Source organism: Bubalus bubalis, chromosome 20, assembly GCF_019923935.1.
Source record: "Bubalus bubalis isolate 160015118507 breed Murrah chromosome 20, NDDB_SH_1, whole genome shotgun sequence".
NCBI classification, from domain to species: Eukaryota; Metazoa; Chordata; class Mammalia; order Artiodactyla; family Bovidae; genus Bubalus; species Bubalus bubalis.
Window position 1 is genome coordinate 62,278,735 of NC_059176.1, and position 17,491 is coordinate 62,296,225.

The window sequence follows — 17,491 nt, forward strand, 5'->3', positions numbered from 1 at the left end:
CCCCCGGAAGCCTGGAGGAGCCCTGCCAATGGCTGGGGCGCAGCCCAGGACCGTGACTTCAGAGGAAGCCGTGTCAGGTTGCTGCTTTTTTTTTTTTTTTTTTTCAAACAACTCTGCCTGGAGAAGATTGGCAGGGATTGCTGTGCTCAAGTATTTCACAAAGACGTTTGGCCGGAGAGACTGCAGTGCAAACTGCACTGCAAAAATCTTCCCAGGATTAAGGAAGATAGGGTGGGGTAACGGCAGCAGCCCAAATGCCCAGGTTCTTCCCTTAAGATAAGCCCTCGTCTCAACCGCTCTGGCCAGTCCGGCAGCGCCAGGCCGCAGGGACCCGGCACATACGTACAGCATGTCAGGACAGTTGTCCGGCTTGTCCAGAAGGCCGCCCTCCATGACGAAGCGAAGGACCTGCTCGTTGGACAGGCCCTGATACGGCTGCTCAGCCAGCGTGGCGATCTCCCAGAGGACGACCCCAAAGGACCTGCCAAGTGAGAAGAAACGTGAGGTGCTCGGAAAGGGAGGATGGAGCCGGGAGCCCTCTCCCTTCTGGCAACTGAGTGCATGTCAGGCACGAGCCAGGCACGGGCTAAGTGTGGAACAGCTGCCTCATGTGCGGTAGCCCTGGGAACACAACTCTGGCAGCTGAGAGGATGGTGTGTTCAGGGCCCGCAAGCTCCTGACCTCTGATGAGAGCCCCGGGTGAACAGAGTTCAGGGCCCTGCAGGGCCACATCTCCCAAATGTGCTTTATCCCACTCATAATCAAATGCTGGTCCCCAGGCCTGGCTGGGACAGTGACTTAGTGGCCTCAAATGCCGTCTGGGATAAGCAAGCAATTCAACAAACTTCCTGTTCTGGAAACTTCTTCCTACGTGGTTCTCAATGCAGGTCAGGCTCCCCTGGTGAGTTCTTAACACATACCAGTGTTAACACATACCAGTGCCCGGGCCCCTGACTGACCTCACTGGTCTGGGCTGAGAGCCTTGGCCTTGGGGTGTTGAAAAGTTCAATGGGGATCTTACAGGTCCAGGGGGGCCTGGGGAGAGGGGGGGTTCAGCCTCACAGGTGGGGACAGCGGTGGGCAGAACTGGCTGGGGCAGGGCTCCCATCCCAGGAAGGACCCTTCAGCCCAGAGTCTAGCCAAGGTGGAAGCGGGTAGTCAAGGAACCAAGTCAGCAAGGGGAGCAGCTTCAGGTGCAATCTGCCTTGAATGTGCCTCTGCTGGTCGATTTAGAAGATCGTACTACTTGGAGAAGGAAATGGCAACCCACTCCAGTATTTTTGCCTGGGAAACCCCATGAACAGAGGAGCTTGGCGAGCTGCAGTCCATGGGGTCACAAAGAATCAGACACAACTGAGTGAGCACTACTGGAAAACAAACTAATATACATATACACATACACAGGAACTTCAGACCGAGGACGTTCAAAAGGGCAGTGCTGTAAACTGCAAAACGGAAGTGCCTTCCCAGCACATATCGCTGTCTTGCGCAAATTCTCCACGGTCTATTTGCTTCCCTTCGGGTCATTTCCACAGATTAAAGATGGCTACTTGGAAGTGAAGAGCAAGCCTGAGGGACTTCCGACTGGACCTTCACAGACCAGGGGTGTGGGCAAAGTCACACTGAAAATTCAGGGTGTCCCTTCCCGCCCAGAGCTCCGGGGACCTGGCCGAGCAGAGCCAGGAGGGCCACGGACTTTGCATCAAAATGCTTCACTGGACCCTTCAGCTACTTTCCATAAACAAAAGGGTTTTGTTCAAACTGATGCCAAGAGCAGATATCAGACATGCAGAATTTTAGTCCTCAGAGGACTGACCCACCCAAAGTCCTTCTGAACCTCAGTGACCAAGAAATAAGTCTTGACATTGAATGAGTCATCTAGCAAAGCTGAAGGCCCAAGCACGGTGTGCACAGGCCTGGCTGAGGGCAGTGGGCTTCCTGTCAGTGTGGGCTGAGGGATCTCACAGATGGAATTGGCCTGGTCATCTAGGTCACCTCCTTGGAGGCCGCGGCATGTGACTGACCTCAAGCCTGGACTGAAGAATCACCTGAAGATGCAGCTCCCCAGGCCCATGTCTCCTGCCCCACACACTCCTCAGCGGCGCCAACAGTTGCCAGCACCCGCTGGGTGGCGCCACCCTGAGCCCTCAGTGCCTGCCGCCCCCTTCCAAGCTCCAGGTCACTCCGGATTCACTACCTGGACGGGTCTCACCTCGGTCTCGTCACCCAGCTCTTCTCGCCTCACTGCTGCTGCTCCTTCCCATCTGACAGCACCCTGAGCTCTTCCTTCCTGCACCCCCTCAGAGGACCACCACGGCTTGTCCACACAGGCTCAGACTTGCCCAAAGGTCTGGTCCCCTCCTTCCACCCCCCAGCACATCCTCAGTGCAGATGGCCCCCTCGCCTGGCCTGCGGGACTCCTCCTTCTCGGCACCTACCTGTACTTGGTGGAGCTTTACACTCTAGGTATGACGAACTTCTTTAAACATGGCTCTAGGTCCCTCTCCTGCCCAGCACCCTTCAAAGTCCTTATAGCACCTGAAGAACTAGTCCTGAACCCCTCACACAGCAGCCAGGGCCTCACTCGCTCTCCTTTCAGCTGACTCCCCCAAGGAAGTCCCACTGCCCCCCACATGCACTCAGCGCCCCCCACTATGACGGCTTCCTCCAGCGTCCCCACTTCCTCACTGCTCCACAGGGGACAGTCCATACTTCAGGGTGCCCCACAACTCCAGCTCTTCTGGGAAGGGGGTCCGTGATCTCAGCCTGTCAGGGTCACTTCCTGTTCTCCACAAGACCGTTCACCAGGGACCAGGACCGCGTCTCCAGCACCCTGTTCTTGCGCGCACTGAGCGCTGTGCCTGGGCCACGTCAGCTCACCGCCATGGAGGAACACGGCAGGTGACAGTCAGCTCTCCCCACGGGCTTTCCCTGGAGCGACTCTGGTTTCATGTCAGTGTCACCTGTCAGTGAGGGCCACGTGGTGCTGGAGTCCGGGTGTCCTGCCTAGGACAGGACTAGCTGAGTTCAGTCTGTCCCAAGCTACGGAGGCTAACATCTCTCTTTCCACCACCAATGTGCCTCTCTGTCGTCACCAGCTGTCACAGAGGCCATTTAAAGGTCTATCGAGGTTCCACAGACGTCCCCAGATAGACCTTACCTCACAGACCCGCAGCCAAAGTCCACAGACGCTCCATGATTTGACCAAGGCCACACAGCCAGAGACACTAAGAAATATGCGAAGCCTGCAGGTATTTAGGAGCAGGTCACTTACAGTGTGACTTGACATCAATGCCTCCTATGAAACCAAGCCTTGAATTTTGTGCACTTAATCCTTAAACATTAGGCAAATGCACTGGTGTGAAGTCTTTCCTAAATATGAGCACTGGGGCGTCTTCCCCAAGGAAGGGACAACCCGCTGTGAGTCTCACATCAGTCCCAGTGCAGGTTAAGGTCAGCACTCCTCACACCAGGACAGGAACTGTCAGGGTCCCACCCACCAGCAGATGGAAACCTGCACACTCCCTGCTGATGTGGACTTCCCACTGAAGAACCAGTAACTCTAGGAGTGGGGCAGAACACTCTGGCTGCTTGTGGCCACTTGGAAAGCTTCTCAGTCAGTCAGGAAATGAAGACTGCCGTAGGGCCATAAAGTTGCTCAGGAAGGAAACACGCCTTCAGGCTGGGAGTTCCACCTCCCAAGTCCTGTGCCTGGTTTCCTCCATGCCTAGAAGGCACACCTGTGTCTTCTAACTCAAAGGAACCACTCCTTTGGGACACAGTGCTACAAGGGAGCTATAGGAGGAACAACACAGAGCCCAAAGGCCTGGGGATAATGTCTCTGAGGATAGCAGGGAAACACAGAGATGCTTCAAGCAGAGACAAGAGACCATTTCCTTATAACTCCAAGGCCTGTCTTACCAAAACCAGAGCAGGTTGTTTTGCAGAGAGAAGGGCCCACAGGGTAGCAACAAGCGGCCAACTTGAGCACAGCATGAGTAAGACCTGCCAACCCGAGGATGTCTTAAGGATCAGGGCAGTCTGTCTTGTGAGAGAGCAATTAGCAGTACCAGGGAAATATGCGAGCAGAAGCTCAATGGCCAGCTGTCAGTGACACTGTAGGTGGGGCTCGGGAACCAGTCCTGACCTCAGAACACCTTCTTATCCTAAAATTTTGATGTATCTCCTTCAAGGTCAAATACACTTCTTTTCATTTCTTTCTAGACTCTAACTACACAGGGGTGACTGTTCAGTGCCATTGAATACACTCAGAAATGATTTTCATTCCTTCAAGAGGGCGCACTTTAGATTCTGGGGCGCTGAGAAGCCCTCTATATTCTCCATCATCCTAGCCTACCCACCTTACCAGTGTTATCCTCAAGGACTATTAAAAAAAAAAGAAAAAAAAAAAAAGCTAAAGCACTGTCAAAGCCTGAACAGTGAATAGAATGAAGATGAAATCACTACTCTTGTTTGTATATATGTATTTTTCCTCCTGGTTCATAATGTCAATGTCATCAAATGGGAGAAAAATGGCAATGAACATGCTTTGCTGCAGCTTTTCACAATCACCTGTAACCAGAATTTGGTAAACTTAGCCTAAGGGATATCAACAACTCTAGTTTTATCTTTCTGCCTTGCCCCTGTTTTCCTTGGCTCCCGTGGTTTTCTATTTTATTGCCCTGTAAGCTGACCTCAAAGTTGTTGGAAGCAGGGATCCCAGAATAAACAGAGGCAGCGTGGACCCAGGCCTGCCCCTCCCCGTCATCTCTGTATCTAAAAATGGCATTGAGCGCTTTGATTTGACCATGAAGAGAGATGCATCTTGAACCGACTGATTGCAAAACAGATCTCATACTTGAGCTCAAGAAGCAATCATGCTTTGCTGGGTCATATTCAGATGCTATTTCCAATTTGCACCTGTCTTCAAAACAGGATCCAAGTCCCTTGAACTGTGAAGGGTCAAGAGGTTAAAAAAAAAAAAAAAATGATGTCTGTCACTGTTTAAAGAACTCCTCTATGTGGTCATCCTGATGGCTGGAGTAAACAACTACCATTTCTGTAACACATCAGCGATGGGATCTCCCCAGAGGACAGCCAATGAACTAGCTGATGTTCTTGAAGGCAGATGTGCCAGGCCCTTCGCCTGCCAAGAACCTCAGTCGTATTTCAGAACCTGACCACCTCTCCGCAAGGCTGCTGAGGAGCGGCAACAAACACTGCGAGTGGGAGGCTTCTGCAACCTCAACTGACGCTCCCTACCCTGAGAATGACCATGACTAACGGGGGCATTTTGCTTTCCACATCATCCCTGGGTCAACAACGATGACCCCTTGGAAGACCCATTGGAAGAGGACAGACAGCAGATGGGACCAGCAGGAAAACACATCAAGACTCAAGCTTTGGCTCTAAAATAAGCAATGTTTGCAATCTGAAGGTTTAATTAGGTGAAGCAACCCTTCCACCCCCACCGCCACCCCTCCCCCCCAACACACAGAATATCTATTTATTGTGAAAGAAAATGAGAGAAGGCAGGCAGGGGATGAAGCAGAAAGAGGTGATGTTTTCTGGCTTGTCCCCACATCCCAGCCTCTGGGGTTGTGTCTCTGGGTCTCCTAACGACCAAGTGAGCAGCTCAGCACTGAAACAAATATTGGTCCTACAAAGTCTTTAGGTCCTACAAGTGCCCACTGACAACAGGAACATGTCCATGACGAGGGGGTGGCCCGCATCACACTCAGCCAAAGCTGGACAAGAGCAACAGGGAACAGAAAATGGGGGACAGGACAGGACTCGTACCAGACGTCAGAGTGAGTGGTGAAGACTCCGTCCTTGAGGGACTCGGGGGACATCCAGCGGACGGGCAGCAGCCCCTTCCCCCCCTTCCGGTAATAGTCCGTCTCATAGATGTCTCTTGTCATCCCAAAATCTGTAAGGAGGAGAGAGGGCGTGAGGTTACCCTGGGTGAGCACTGCGGGGCAGAAGCGGAGAGAACGATGACGGCTCAGAGAGGGCCTGTGCCCGCGGCCGAGCCAAGGGGACGCTGGTGTAGGTGTCCGTGCGGCCGTCTGATGGGGGTCAGTGAGTCACATGACAAGCAAACGCCCAGACAGCTCTGCCTTTAAATATATTTATACCATAGTTCTGTTAACGTTAGCTCCCTCTTTGCATTTAAATGAGAGGCATCTTACAAATTATCAAGACCCATAGTTTACCAGGAAAATACATACTGTGCAGAGCAAAGGTCATTTATCTGTGGTTTAAAAACATGACCAAATAGCCAGGAGCATGTTGACTTTTATTTACTTGGTAGCACTGCCTCATTATCAGAGGAAATGAAAGTAGTTTCACCGTCTAATAAGGGGGAAAATATTGAGAGTACCAATTCACGGTGAAAAAAGTCCACAGCAAGCTGCCTAAGAGATGCTATTTACTAGGCCCCGAAGCTATTACTCAATAATGTTTTTCAACATAATACTCCCACTCATTTTTGAAAATGTCTTCCATTTTCCATGACTCTAGAAGAAGTCACATAATTATGTTTGATGGCAGGCTTGCTTTATAATCCTAAATTATTGCTTCTTTGTCAGATTTTGATTTTCCACTCAATCATGTAACCTCTCCTTACAGGGCTTCTTCTGTCTCCTTCTCAGGAGAAAGGGCCGCTCTCCTTTTTAAAATGTTCATTTATGTCTCTAACTCTGCCACAAAGAGGTAAGGCTACAAAGCAAACACAGAGAACAAAGTTCCTTGGATGCTAACCAACATAATTCCTTGTCCTACGCTAAGGGCCATTGAACTGCCTGTGGTAAAATTGCTTGCTGTATTTGTAATCCATTAGACACTGGGTATTAGAAAAACATTTTCGAACCCTTGTGAAGAATAAAAATGAAGAGCTGAAGTCTTATCTCCAAATTAATCCAGTGACATGCAAATTAGAGGATTTGCGTTTACTTGTACAAAAAGAAAAAAAAAAAATCCCAGAAAAAGAACATAGACTATTTCTTCCTTAACTGAAAAGAAAAAGTTTGAATTTTAGGAAGAGAAACACAAGTAAAAGAAAATGTCACTAGAGATATGCCACCCGGTTAAATAGTAAACTGAGACCTTGCTGATTTGGACTCTCAGCGGCAAGTGGCACAAGAACAGCTCTTGGGGGCATTCTCAGTGGCACTGCGGGGCAGGCAGGGACGTGAGGGAGCAGCAGGGAGTCAGGACGTGCCCGGGCCAGGCACTGAGGCGCCCTGGGCTGTCCTGCACCCAGTCCCTCCAGCATCTCACGGCTCTCTTACAATCATGCCCCCTTCCGAGGTCAAGACACTGAGGCTCACAGAGCTCAGGACACCTGCCTCAAGCCTTGAGGCTGCTGATGGCAGAACCAGGTTTGTTTAGTTAGTGGCTGCCCGGCTCCGCAGCTGGGGAAGGGGAGCTGGTGGGCATCCATGTGGGAATAGTCTGAGTTACCGCTGAGAAGGGAGGGGAAGGGAGCGGAAGCACAGAGGAAGCCCCGGCAGCGGCCAGAGGGTCTTCCCTGGGAGCCCCAGGGCGGGACAGCCTCTCAGACTCTCGGGAGCATCAAAGGGCCAAATCTAGGGACACAGGGAGTAATTGATGGCCAAGTATATTTGCTCTGTGATACAGCTCCATCCATCACCTCAAGCTCCTTACAAATGAAAGATAAAGACATCCTACTTGGGAAACCATTCTAGAGGGGCTACTCACTGTTTATCAAAGGGCCATAAAATTCATTCAAAATCACTGTGTGGATAAAAAAAACACAGCTCTGCTAAAGGAAGGTGAGCACTTCCAGAACATGTGCTAGGCAAAGAGGCTAATTTTGAATAGTTTTTGAATGTAGGGTCTTCCTGTGGCTTCTCAGAATAAATATTTAGCATTTTTCTGAACCATCGTCATCTCACAGTGGGAAGAGCAGGTGGTTCCTGAGCAGCCCTGACGTTACATGTGTGTTGATCAAGCAGATTCAAAGACCACAGTTAAAGCCAAGCCTAAAGGCTGAAATAAACTCCTAACCAGTGACCAAAAATATAATCCACTCACATTTTTGCTGTTATGGTGGGCAGTGACAACAGGGTTCTAGGGAGCAGCCTGGTTAGATACCAAGTCAGGGTTATGACAAAGATCCCAGGTGGGGCTGGAAGAACCCGCCTGCCAATGCAGGAGACATAAGAGATGCGGGTTTGATCCCTGGACCAGGAAGATTCCCTGGAGAAGGGCGTGGCAACCCACTCCAGTATTCTTGCCTGGAGAATCCCATGGACAGAGGAGCCTGGAGGGCTGCAGCTCACAGGGTTACAAAGACTGAAGCGACTTAGCACACACACAAGGATCAGCAGCCCAGAGGCTGACCAGCTCAAGTGCGGGCCCTGGAGAGCAGTGGCCTTCCCCCGCCGAGGGACCACCCCCCATCACCACGCCTGCTCTGCACATGGGGTCCACCCAGGGGGCCTCACCTCTTGGAAAACTCCACGGAGTCTGGAAAAGTCCTTGTAAGCTGGACAACTGGAGGACATACTGGTAGTCTGGATGGTGACTTTTAGGTTCAAGTCAAAATCGCCTGAGGACATTTTCTCAACTATTTTTGGAACTGGTGCTTACAACTGTTCTGCGGAGAAATGCCCCACATCCCAGGAGAGGCACCTGCAGGGATCATGGCCTCAGCTCGCCCTTGCCCACTGCCTGGACCGCCGCGCCCACGTGCTATCGAGATTGGAGCCAGCCTGGCTGGTTGACTACCAACTACAATCACATGCCTCCCAAAAGCAAAGCCTCTGCAGTCACAGGATGCATGGGAAGACCTCTCCCTGGGCAGGCTAATGCCCATGGGGTCCCTAAGACACGTGCGACTTTAGCTCAGATCCGAAAAGCTAAGAACACACCTCCGATTTTGACTGTGAAATCTTCGGCCACCATGCAGTTCCGGGCAGCGAGGTCTCTGTGGACAAACTTATTGGCGTTGAGGTATGCCATGCCGTCTGCAATCTCACCAGCCATCTGGATCATTTTGCTTAGGCTGGGAGGTGCTAGGACTGGATTATTCTGTTGGAGAATCAAAAAAAAAAAAAAAAAAAAAAAGATACACGTGAGAATTTAGGGATTTTTCCCACCCCACGCTCTTTCAGGGTTTGTCGATCCTCTTTTGTGCAACCTGAGCACCCCAAGTCATTCTGCGAGGAAACCAGGAGTGGCTCAGAAGGAGGCCGTGGCACTGCCCTCTGACCCAGCGCAGAGCTGCAGAGAGAAGCGCCTATTAGTACAACTCGGACCAGCACCTTTGGTGTTGCGGTGGGACTAACAGCATTTAAAGTGAAGCCAGGAATTTTTGATATTAAGAATTCTGGATACTCAAATTATAACTAGTCTAAGTCTTCCTTTTATGTCTACAATTCAAGTCCATACAGGGAAAAGGAGGGAGGGGACATTACAAAGGCCATGTGGAAATAAGCAAACAGTCCTGAATGGACACTGGATACATTATTTCCCATGAAAGCTTTGTTATAAATTACTTAATCCTTCTCTTTCCCTTCCACTTTCTTCTAAAGTACAAAGACATCAAGATTAATTTGTTCCCCTTACAGAGTGGCATTCCTTGGTTTATAATTTTCTGTGCATGCTGTGGAAAGCAAGCCTTTGACAGTTCATTTAAGTTCAACAGACGCCTACTCTGGAGGGGACCGATGTCCAACAAGTAACTTGGATAAACATTTCCTCTTTGCAGAGGAGGGCAACATACTGACTTCAGCACTGAAAAGAAATACCCCCAAATAATAAGTCCACTTAGAAAAACATCATATAAAATATGTGGCCAAGTTTCTTTATCCCAAAAGGTTTCTGTGCTGACCACCTCTTGCTTGAGTGAGTTTGACACTTTACCTCGGTTTCCCTGACTACAGAGCACCTCCTGCGACATTAAAGCCGTCCTGCTTTGACAGCCCCGTGCGTGCCCTCCCCAGCTCAAAGACCGGGCCACGAGAAGAGTGTGCGCTGGCTCCTGCCCAGGCTCTTTCACAGCCCTGCAGTCAAGGCGGGGGTCACTGCTAGGAGGGTGACTGGGGACCATGCCTAGGGGCTGCTGGCTTTACCCACTGAGGGGGCAGTTTCTGCCCCAAAGTTGGCTTCTAAAAGCAGGGTAACAACTTTCCAAGTACTTATGGGTTGGTTCCCTACACTTGAATTCTGAAGCTACTATCAGGAATGCCTGTGGTTTAAAATCCTCATCACTGAGCTGCCTGGGGAAGTGATGAGATGGCCCGAAGGGTAAGCCAGACACCCCATTCCTTCAGAAAGGGGCCTTGTGCAGATGAGCCTTTCCAGGGCTTCAGATGTGCCTGGTCTGGTGCACTGGGAAACTGAAAGTAAAATGTTAAGCTTACGCTCAAGAAGCTGTGGAGTATTAAGTTAGGTGCTTATTTGAAGGGGCCTCTCATGATTAATATGACAGAGAAGGAAATGGCACCCCACTCCAGTACTCCTGCCTGGAAAATCCCATGGACGGAGGAGCCTCACGGGCTACAGTCCATGGGGCCACGAAGAGTCGGACAGGACTGAGCGACTTCACTTTCTTTCTTTATTAGAAGTGGCCATTCAGGATTAATATAAAAACAGAAGCAAAGAAAGGAACCTGATTTTAATTATTGAAAGAGAGGACTGACTTTCTGTCAGTTCACAGCGCTAATACTGCCATGCTTTCAGATGTTTTAGAGAACAGAAATCTTTAATTTGCTTAGAACTGCTTAAGACGTGCACACAAGCGCATCCAGGTCAGCAAGGGAAACGCGTGAACCTTCGGTGCGGGGGGAGAGGATGCCGTGCAGAACACAACAGAACCACAGGACAAGCACACGCAGCTTTATGCTTGACATGGGCCAGAAAGGACAACTTTAAATCTGACAAACCTAAAAGTGAAATTTTGATATGAGAAGGACCAACCCTCTTAGGCACAGGGGAGGAAACCAAGGCTCAGAGTCCGAAGCCGCCGCCTGAGATGCAGACAGCTAGGGGCAGAGCCAGGCGAGGGTGACGAGCTTTTCACTCTGTGTCTGAGACTGGGGACGGGGGCAGCGAGTGCTTCGGGCTCCTCAGAGGCTGCATCAATGAATCTGATAGGAAACACGCTGCCACGCCCCCAGCCGCCAGCTGATGGAGCCTTGGTCCTTTGTGCTGGTCTGGGTGTTAGAGCGGGCTGGGGCAAGGCACTGAGGTCCAGGGGAGCTGGGCGCCCCGTGAGGCAGAACAAAGGGTGGGCGTGTCACAAACCTCCCTGCTTGGGGCCTCGGTCCACACAGGGCTCCGTGGGCCTCGCAGAACCACACCCATCGGCTGTGAGTAAAGGAAGCCACGTGTGAACAAGTGCTTGGAACAAAAACTAAGGAACTACTATTTGGGAGAAGATTCAGTTGCCGATTAAATGAAGAAAACAAAGGATTAAGTTCAGAGACAGGCTACAGACATTCAAAAAGAGTAAAGCAAGGGCAGGATCCAAGGCTCATACAGCAGACCCAATGCTTCCTCAATAGGCAGCAAAGTCAGGATCCCAGTGAGGACCGGAGGCCCAGCGAGGCAGTCTAGTGGAAGGCAGACGTGGCTAGTATTCCTTCTAAGTATTTATCTCCCAGTTTACTCTTAGAACTACTCTCTTAAAAGTCATGCGTCCAAATTATTAAAAGCTGGGTTCACGCTGCCGAAGGAGAGATACCGCAGTGATGAACCTGAAGCTTGTAATACAAATTGATATTTTTCCCGAGACTAGGAAGAGATCATGGGTCAGCTGAGGCGATGATCATTCTGAAGCTCAAGCAAGATGCTGACTGAGGATAAAGCCGGAAATGTGGATGCAGGAAGGGAGCCCCATTTTCAGAAATAGGGCTCCCTCGGCTCAACGGCTCAGACTGCCCACGGGAGGGGAGAAGGCGCGTGTGGCACGTGGGCTTCTGAGGGAGTGGGAGTCTGTGCACCAGCCTGAGGGAAGGCATCCCAGCAGAAGAGGCGGGTCAACCTGACACTGAGCTCCGACAAGCGCGGCCCAAGATGGGGCAGCAGAGATGGGTACCCCAGACAGAGTGCGGGCAGGAAAGGCCACAGGGAGGCAGGGTGTGGACAGGTCTGTCAGTGGGAATTGGAGAGACGGTGCTGGAGGAGCTGACGCGGTGGGTAGAAAGAATGAGGTGGCAGCAAAATCCCACAGGGGTCTGGTTAACAGGGTATCTTGCGTACTGGCAAGGGCCTCTCACTGAAGATCCAGGTCTCTCTGTAGTCAGGGAACTCCTTCGTATAAAGCAGGAGTCCCCAATCTCTGGGCCATGGACCAGTACCTCCTGGCAGATCGGCATCAGTATTAGATTAGAAATAAAGCGCACAGTAAGGGCTTCTCTTAAGGTGGCTCAGTGGGTAAAAAGTTGGCGGGCAATGCAGGACATGTGGGTTCGATCCTTAAGATCCCCTGGAGGAGGAAATGGCAGCCCACTCCCGTATTCTTTCCTGGAGAATCCCATGGACAGAGGAGCCTGGCAGGCTACAGTGCATAGGTTGCAGAGAGTTGGACACGACTGAAGCGACTTAGCGCGCATACGGAGTGCACAATGAATGTAACGCGCTCGAGTCATCCCCAAATCATCCCCCGGCTCTGGTCTGTGGAAAAACTGTCTTCCATGAAAGCGGTCCCTGGTGCCAAAATGGTTGGGGACTGCAGCTATAGAGGACCAAGAACCAAGCAGGCAGCAAGAAAAGTACACGAATTTAAAGACACGGTATCTTCTGGGGAAGGTTCTCAAGGAAAGGGAACAGATGACATGGGATGCGGATGAAAATCAAAACTTACCTCCATTTCTGGCCTCAGAGACCGGAGATAACTCTTGAGGTCCCCCCGGGTCATCAGTTCCATGATGACCAGCGTCGGCTGGCCCTGGGACACCACGCCCAGCAAGCGCACCTGTGAGGAAAGACACAGTGAGAAGGGCTGAGCAGGTGAGCCCCCCCACGACACAGCTCCCCGCTGCTGGGACCGTCGAGCTGGAGCAGAGCCTGGACGATGGCCCCGGGGCTCATGGGCTGGCCCTGCACCGCCTCTGGAACCTCGGTGTGCACGGCATCTGACGGAGCAGCGGGGTGACGGGGAGCCCCCTGGAAGCCGGGACGAGACGGCAACCCCGAGTGTGCGGCCCACACCCGGGGCCCCCTCTTACCACGTGGTGACAATTGAACTCCTTCATCACCGAGGCCTCATTGAGAAACTCGATCCGCTCGCGCATGCTGGCGGCCTCGTTCACCGTCTTAATGGCCACCCTGGTCTCGGGCTCATCCTTGACCACGCCCTTGGCCACGCCTTCGTAGACCATCCCGAAGGAGCCCTGGCCCAGCTCGCGGCTCATGGTGATCTTCTCCCGGGCCACCTCCCACTCGTCAGGCACGTACACTGAGAAGGAAGAGGCCGGAGCTGAGCCAGCGGGACCGGGCTGGGCAGGACGCGTTCCGGGCAAACTCCAGGCCAAGGAGGGCAAGGTGCCACTCCCTGGAGCCCACAGAGGAGAGCACCAGGGGACACAGGCACATGGCTGGCTCTGGAATCTCCCACAGGCTGGGGATGTCAGTAAGGCCCTTGTACAGTCAAACATTAGAATTTCAAGTCCTCATGGATTTCTAGATAATTCAAAGATACCAACGGCAAGGAAGAAAACAGAAAGTTGTCCAACTTCAGATGTTGCTATAAGTATAAAATCCACACTGGATTTCAAAAAATAATGTAATACTTCAGTAACTTTTATACTGACTGCATATTAAAACTGATAATACTTTGGCTATACTGAGTTAAAGAAAATGTTATCAATATGTATTTCACTAGTTTCTTTTTCCTATTTTATATATGGCTACTAGAAACATTTCAGGTTTCTTATGGGATTGGCAATAACACTTCCATGGGTAGCTCTGCTCTAGCCTGGACAGAGCAGAGACCCTGGGGCACTGAGTGAGCTATGGAAGCGATGAGCTCTGTCTCAGTGCTCATTCCTACCGAGGAGTAGTCAGTGGTGACCAGCATGCATGAAGGGACAGCTGATGAGCAGAAGGGTCTCCCCAGGACTTGGGCCTGGGCTCTGTGAACTCAGGGACCTCCCATCACTGGGGTGAGGGGCTGGGGAGTGAGGCTTGGCGATGACTAAGCCTGAATATGATTTCCTCTCCAGCCTATGCTTCTGGTCAGACTCAAGCTGGTTTAAGAAAATAAATAAATATTTCTAGGCAGGAGGAAGGAGAAAGAAAGAGGGAAAGGGAGAAGGGAGGAAAGAAAGAAAAGAGGAGAAAATCCATCCGACCACTCTGATGGGTAGGTGAGAACTAAAGTAAAATGTACCTGTTCCATAGATTCATAAGAAATTTCAATTATAACTGTATTCTTCTAATGCTGTGTGCTCACGTGCTTGTCTGAGAAGGGAACCCCTGGCCAGCTCCACTGATTGGAAAGAGATGGCCCTGGCTCAGAAATGCAGAAAGACTGGGAACCTGTGTTTGCCTTTACACTTTTAAATGTTAACTGTGGGCCTCCGGCTGGATGTAAGAGAAGTGGGTTGACAGCTATATTCTGACACTCTCGTAAAGTAAAGATGTCTATGAATCAGGCCCAGGAGATACCACCAATTTACACCTCTAAGGAATGTCCAATATGGACTATGTTAATCAATACAGAATTTTCTTTCACGTACATTTTTGTATTTCATAGCACGTAGGTATGTGTTCAGGAATGTCACAAATGGAATTCCACCCTCCATATGGCTTAGACAGTTTATAGCCTGGAAGAGGAGGCTGATGCTTGCTTAGGAGAGTAAATACGCAAGACACCCTAGTAGGTAAGACTCTTTCTGATACCCCTCAGAAAGCATAAAGAGACAGTCTATATCCATTTATCTCTGAAAATCCAGGCTTGCTTTTAATCAGAATTAGCTATGTAGCTCACCATGAAACATGGAGCTAAAACCAATCACATTCATCCCTTGGAGGTGGCTGAAGTCAATAATCACAATCCCTTCTCTCAATTCAACCCAACAGCTCTGACTTCAGCCAGCAGCCCTAAGCCCTGCCGGGCAGCAGAGGCTTACGCACACAATGCTATCAGCGTTTCCCTGGAGGGGATTTTCAGTGTACTTGGAGAATGGTGACATGCAGATCAGCTCTCGGAGAGAGAAGTTTTTTAAGCATTTTTGAACTGCGATGTCATTTTGTTGCCCCTTGAGGAAACTAGTTATAAGATGCTTATCCAAAGGCCAAATAAATTAAGTTCAAATAACGTGACAGTATTTCTACCTGTTGGCCTGAGTGACAGTAAGCTTTCTTTGTTTTGTTTTTAAAGAATCAAGAGATTACATTATGAAAGCACTCTGGAAAGACACAGAACTTGAATTCAAATCACCATTCGAGTCTGATTTGATTGTGTGCTCTCAAACTTCCTAGATACTTCATAGTCAAAGCTGCAAATGCCAATCTTCTATGCTTTATTCTCTACAGCAGTGTTACTCCAAACCGATAGAGCACTGCATTTTCCTATATTAATAATACATTATTAATTAATAATAATAATCTATATTAGATTAATTGATTAAAAACTACATTTACCTAAACAATGCATAAAAATCATTTTTTTTTAAAAGAAAAAGACCCCCTCCACAAGTAATTAGTCTTTTAAGTTTGGCATGTATCCTTCCAGAACATTCTCTGTGCCTTATACATACATACACACACAGATGTATAGGTATGTGTGTACCCATATATGGCTTTTAGTTTAAAAAAATTATCCGTTTTATTTTTGGCTGTGGTGGGCTTTTGTTGCAGCACGCAGGCTTTCTCTAGTTGTTGCGGGCAGGGGCTACTCTGTTGCAGTGCGCAGGCTTCTCACCGTGGTGGCTTCTCTCGTGGCAGAGCTCAGGCTCCAGGTGTGTGGGCTTCAGTACCTGCGGCTTGTGCATTTGCGAGTGTTTGCCCAGCAGCCGTGGGTCAAGGGGTTAGCTGCTCCCTGGCATGTGGGATCTTCCTCAACCAGGGATCAAATCAGTGTCCCTTGCATTGCAAGGCATATTCTTAACCACTGGACCACCAAGGAAGCACGTATATGCCCTTTAAAAATACAACTTTGCAAGACCTTTATAATGTCCTCATCTTTCTACATTTGATTCCCATTCAGAGGACTCTGCTTTTGACTGATTCTATTGTAAACACAATTTGAATTAGAAATTATTAAAGGAATCACAGTAATAAAGATAACACACTTATATATAGTGCTTTTAATCGTTTCCTCATTTGATGAGGATGAGCTGTTAGAATAATCAGGACTCTTTATTTCATGTCTCCTGCATACACACTTCTGCTTCTGAAGCATGAGCGAGTCAAACAATTTTCTGAACATATTAACCTAATTCCACTCTTCATGCATTTGACAGACTGGGTCCAGCTCCTCCCACGGGCCAGCTTGCCTGCAATACCCCCAGAACCTCACAGTCCTTCCCCACAGCAACTGCCTCACACGTTAACACAGTGCCCAGGACTGCTTTACCCTGACTTCTCAACCGCCTAGTTCTGTGACCTGGGTGTGTTTCTTCTCTGAGCCTCATCACCCAACGAAGAGACAGAGAAGTATCAGAAAATCCATTCTACAGGGTTTCTTGGCGGCTCAGACGGTAAGGAATCTGCCTGCAATCCAGGAGGCCAGGGCTTGATTCCTGGGTCAGGAAGATTCCTGGAGAAGGGAATGGCTGCCCACTCCAGTGTTCTTGCCTGGAGAATGCTTTGGACAGAGGAGCCTGGCGGGCTACAGTCCATGCATGGGTTTGCAAGGAGTCAGACATGACTAAGTGACTAACATTTTCACCTTCATAAGGATGTAGGGATCAAATAGGTTGGCATTTGTGAATGCCCCTAGCAAAGGGCCAGTTAGTGGCACCCAATGGCAAAGGGCTCACCTTGACTTACTTTGAAAAGTTTGGATTTTGGCAAACTAGGAAGACAAGAGAGCAAAAAAGGGGGAAAAAAGCACAATCCAACTTCCAAGTCAGACCTTCTCAGCCGTTTAAATTAAACAGCTTTCATGAGTAATTACCAGAGGGAATGTGAATGGGCCATGGAGACCCTAGTCAGGAGGGAATGAACAGAAAATCTCCAAGATACAAAAAGCTGAGAAGCCGTGGTGATCAAAGACAATTTTAAAGACATGGAACTCAAGGTAAAACTAGTTTAAAAGGACTGCTTTGTCAGCTCCAGCATATCTTCAACTGGATGTTGACAATTACACAGCTTTTTTCATTCTAGCATAAAATTTCAGGCAATTAAATAAATGAATTACTGTGTGGGCCACATTCATCTCTGAGGCCCGTATTCCCTTGGGGCAGCTCAGACAGTCCTAGAATTTTTGACATATGCAGTGAATTGCTCAAAACTTTGGTTTTTTTTTAAAAATGAAGTGTTAATGAAGACAGATCTGAGGTCAAAGGTACCT

At 49.6% G+C, this 17,491-nt stretch overlaps 1 protein-coding gene across 8 annotated transcripts in view; it reads right to left on the reverse strand.

Moving 5' to 3' along the window:
- Positions 1 to 17,491, reverse strand: part of IGF1R (insulin like growth factor 1 receptor) — a 307,210-nt gene that overhangs the window by 15,612 nt on the left and 274,107 nt on the right. For all 8 annotated transcript variants that reach the window (XM_025271567.3, XM_025271562.3, XM_025271563.3 and 5 more), the window contains 5 exons: positions 13,200 to 13,429; positions 12,836 to 12,946; positions 8,898 to 9,057; positions 5,800 to 5,929; positions 347 to 481 (listed from right to left, as the gene is read on the reverse strand). In XM_025271567.3, the coding sequence (XP_025127352.1) occupies positions 347 to 481; positions 5,800 to 5,929; positions 8,898 to 9,057; positions 12,836 to 12,946; positions 13,200 to 13,429 (766 nt within the window). The remainder of the gene's footprint in view (positions 1 to 346; positions 482 to 5,799; positions 5,930 to 8,897; positions 9,058 to 12,835; positions 12,947 to 13,199; positions 13,430 to 17,491) is intronic.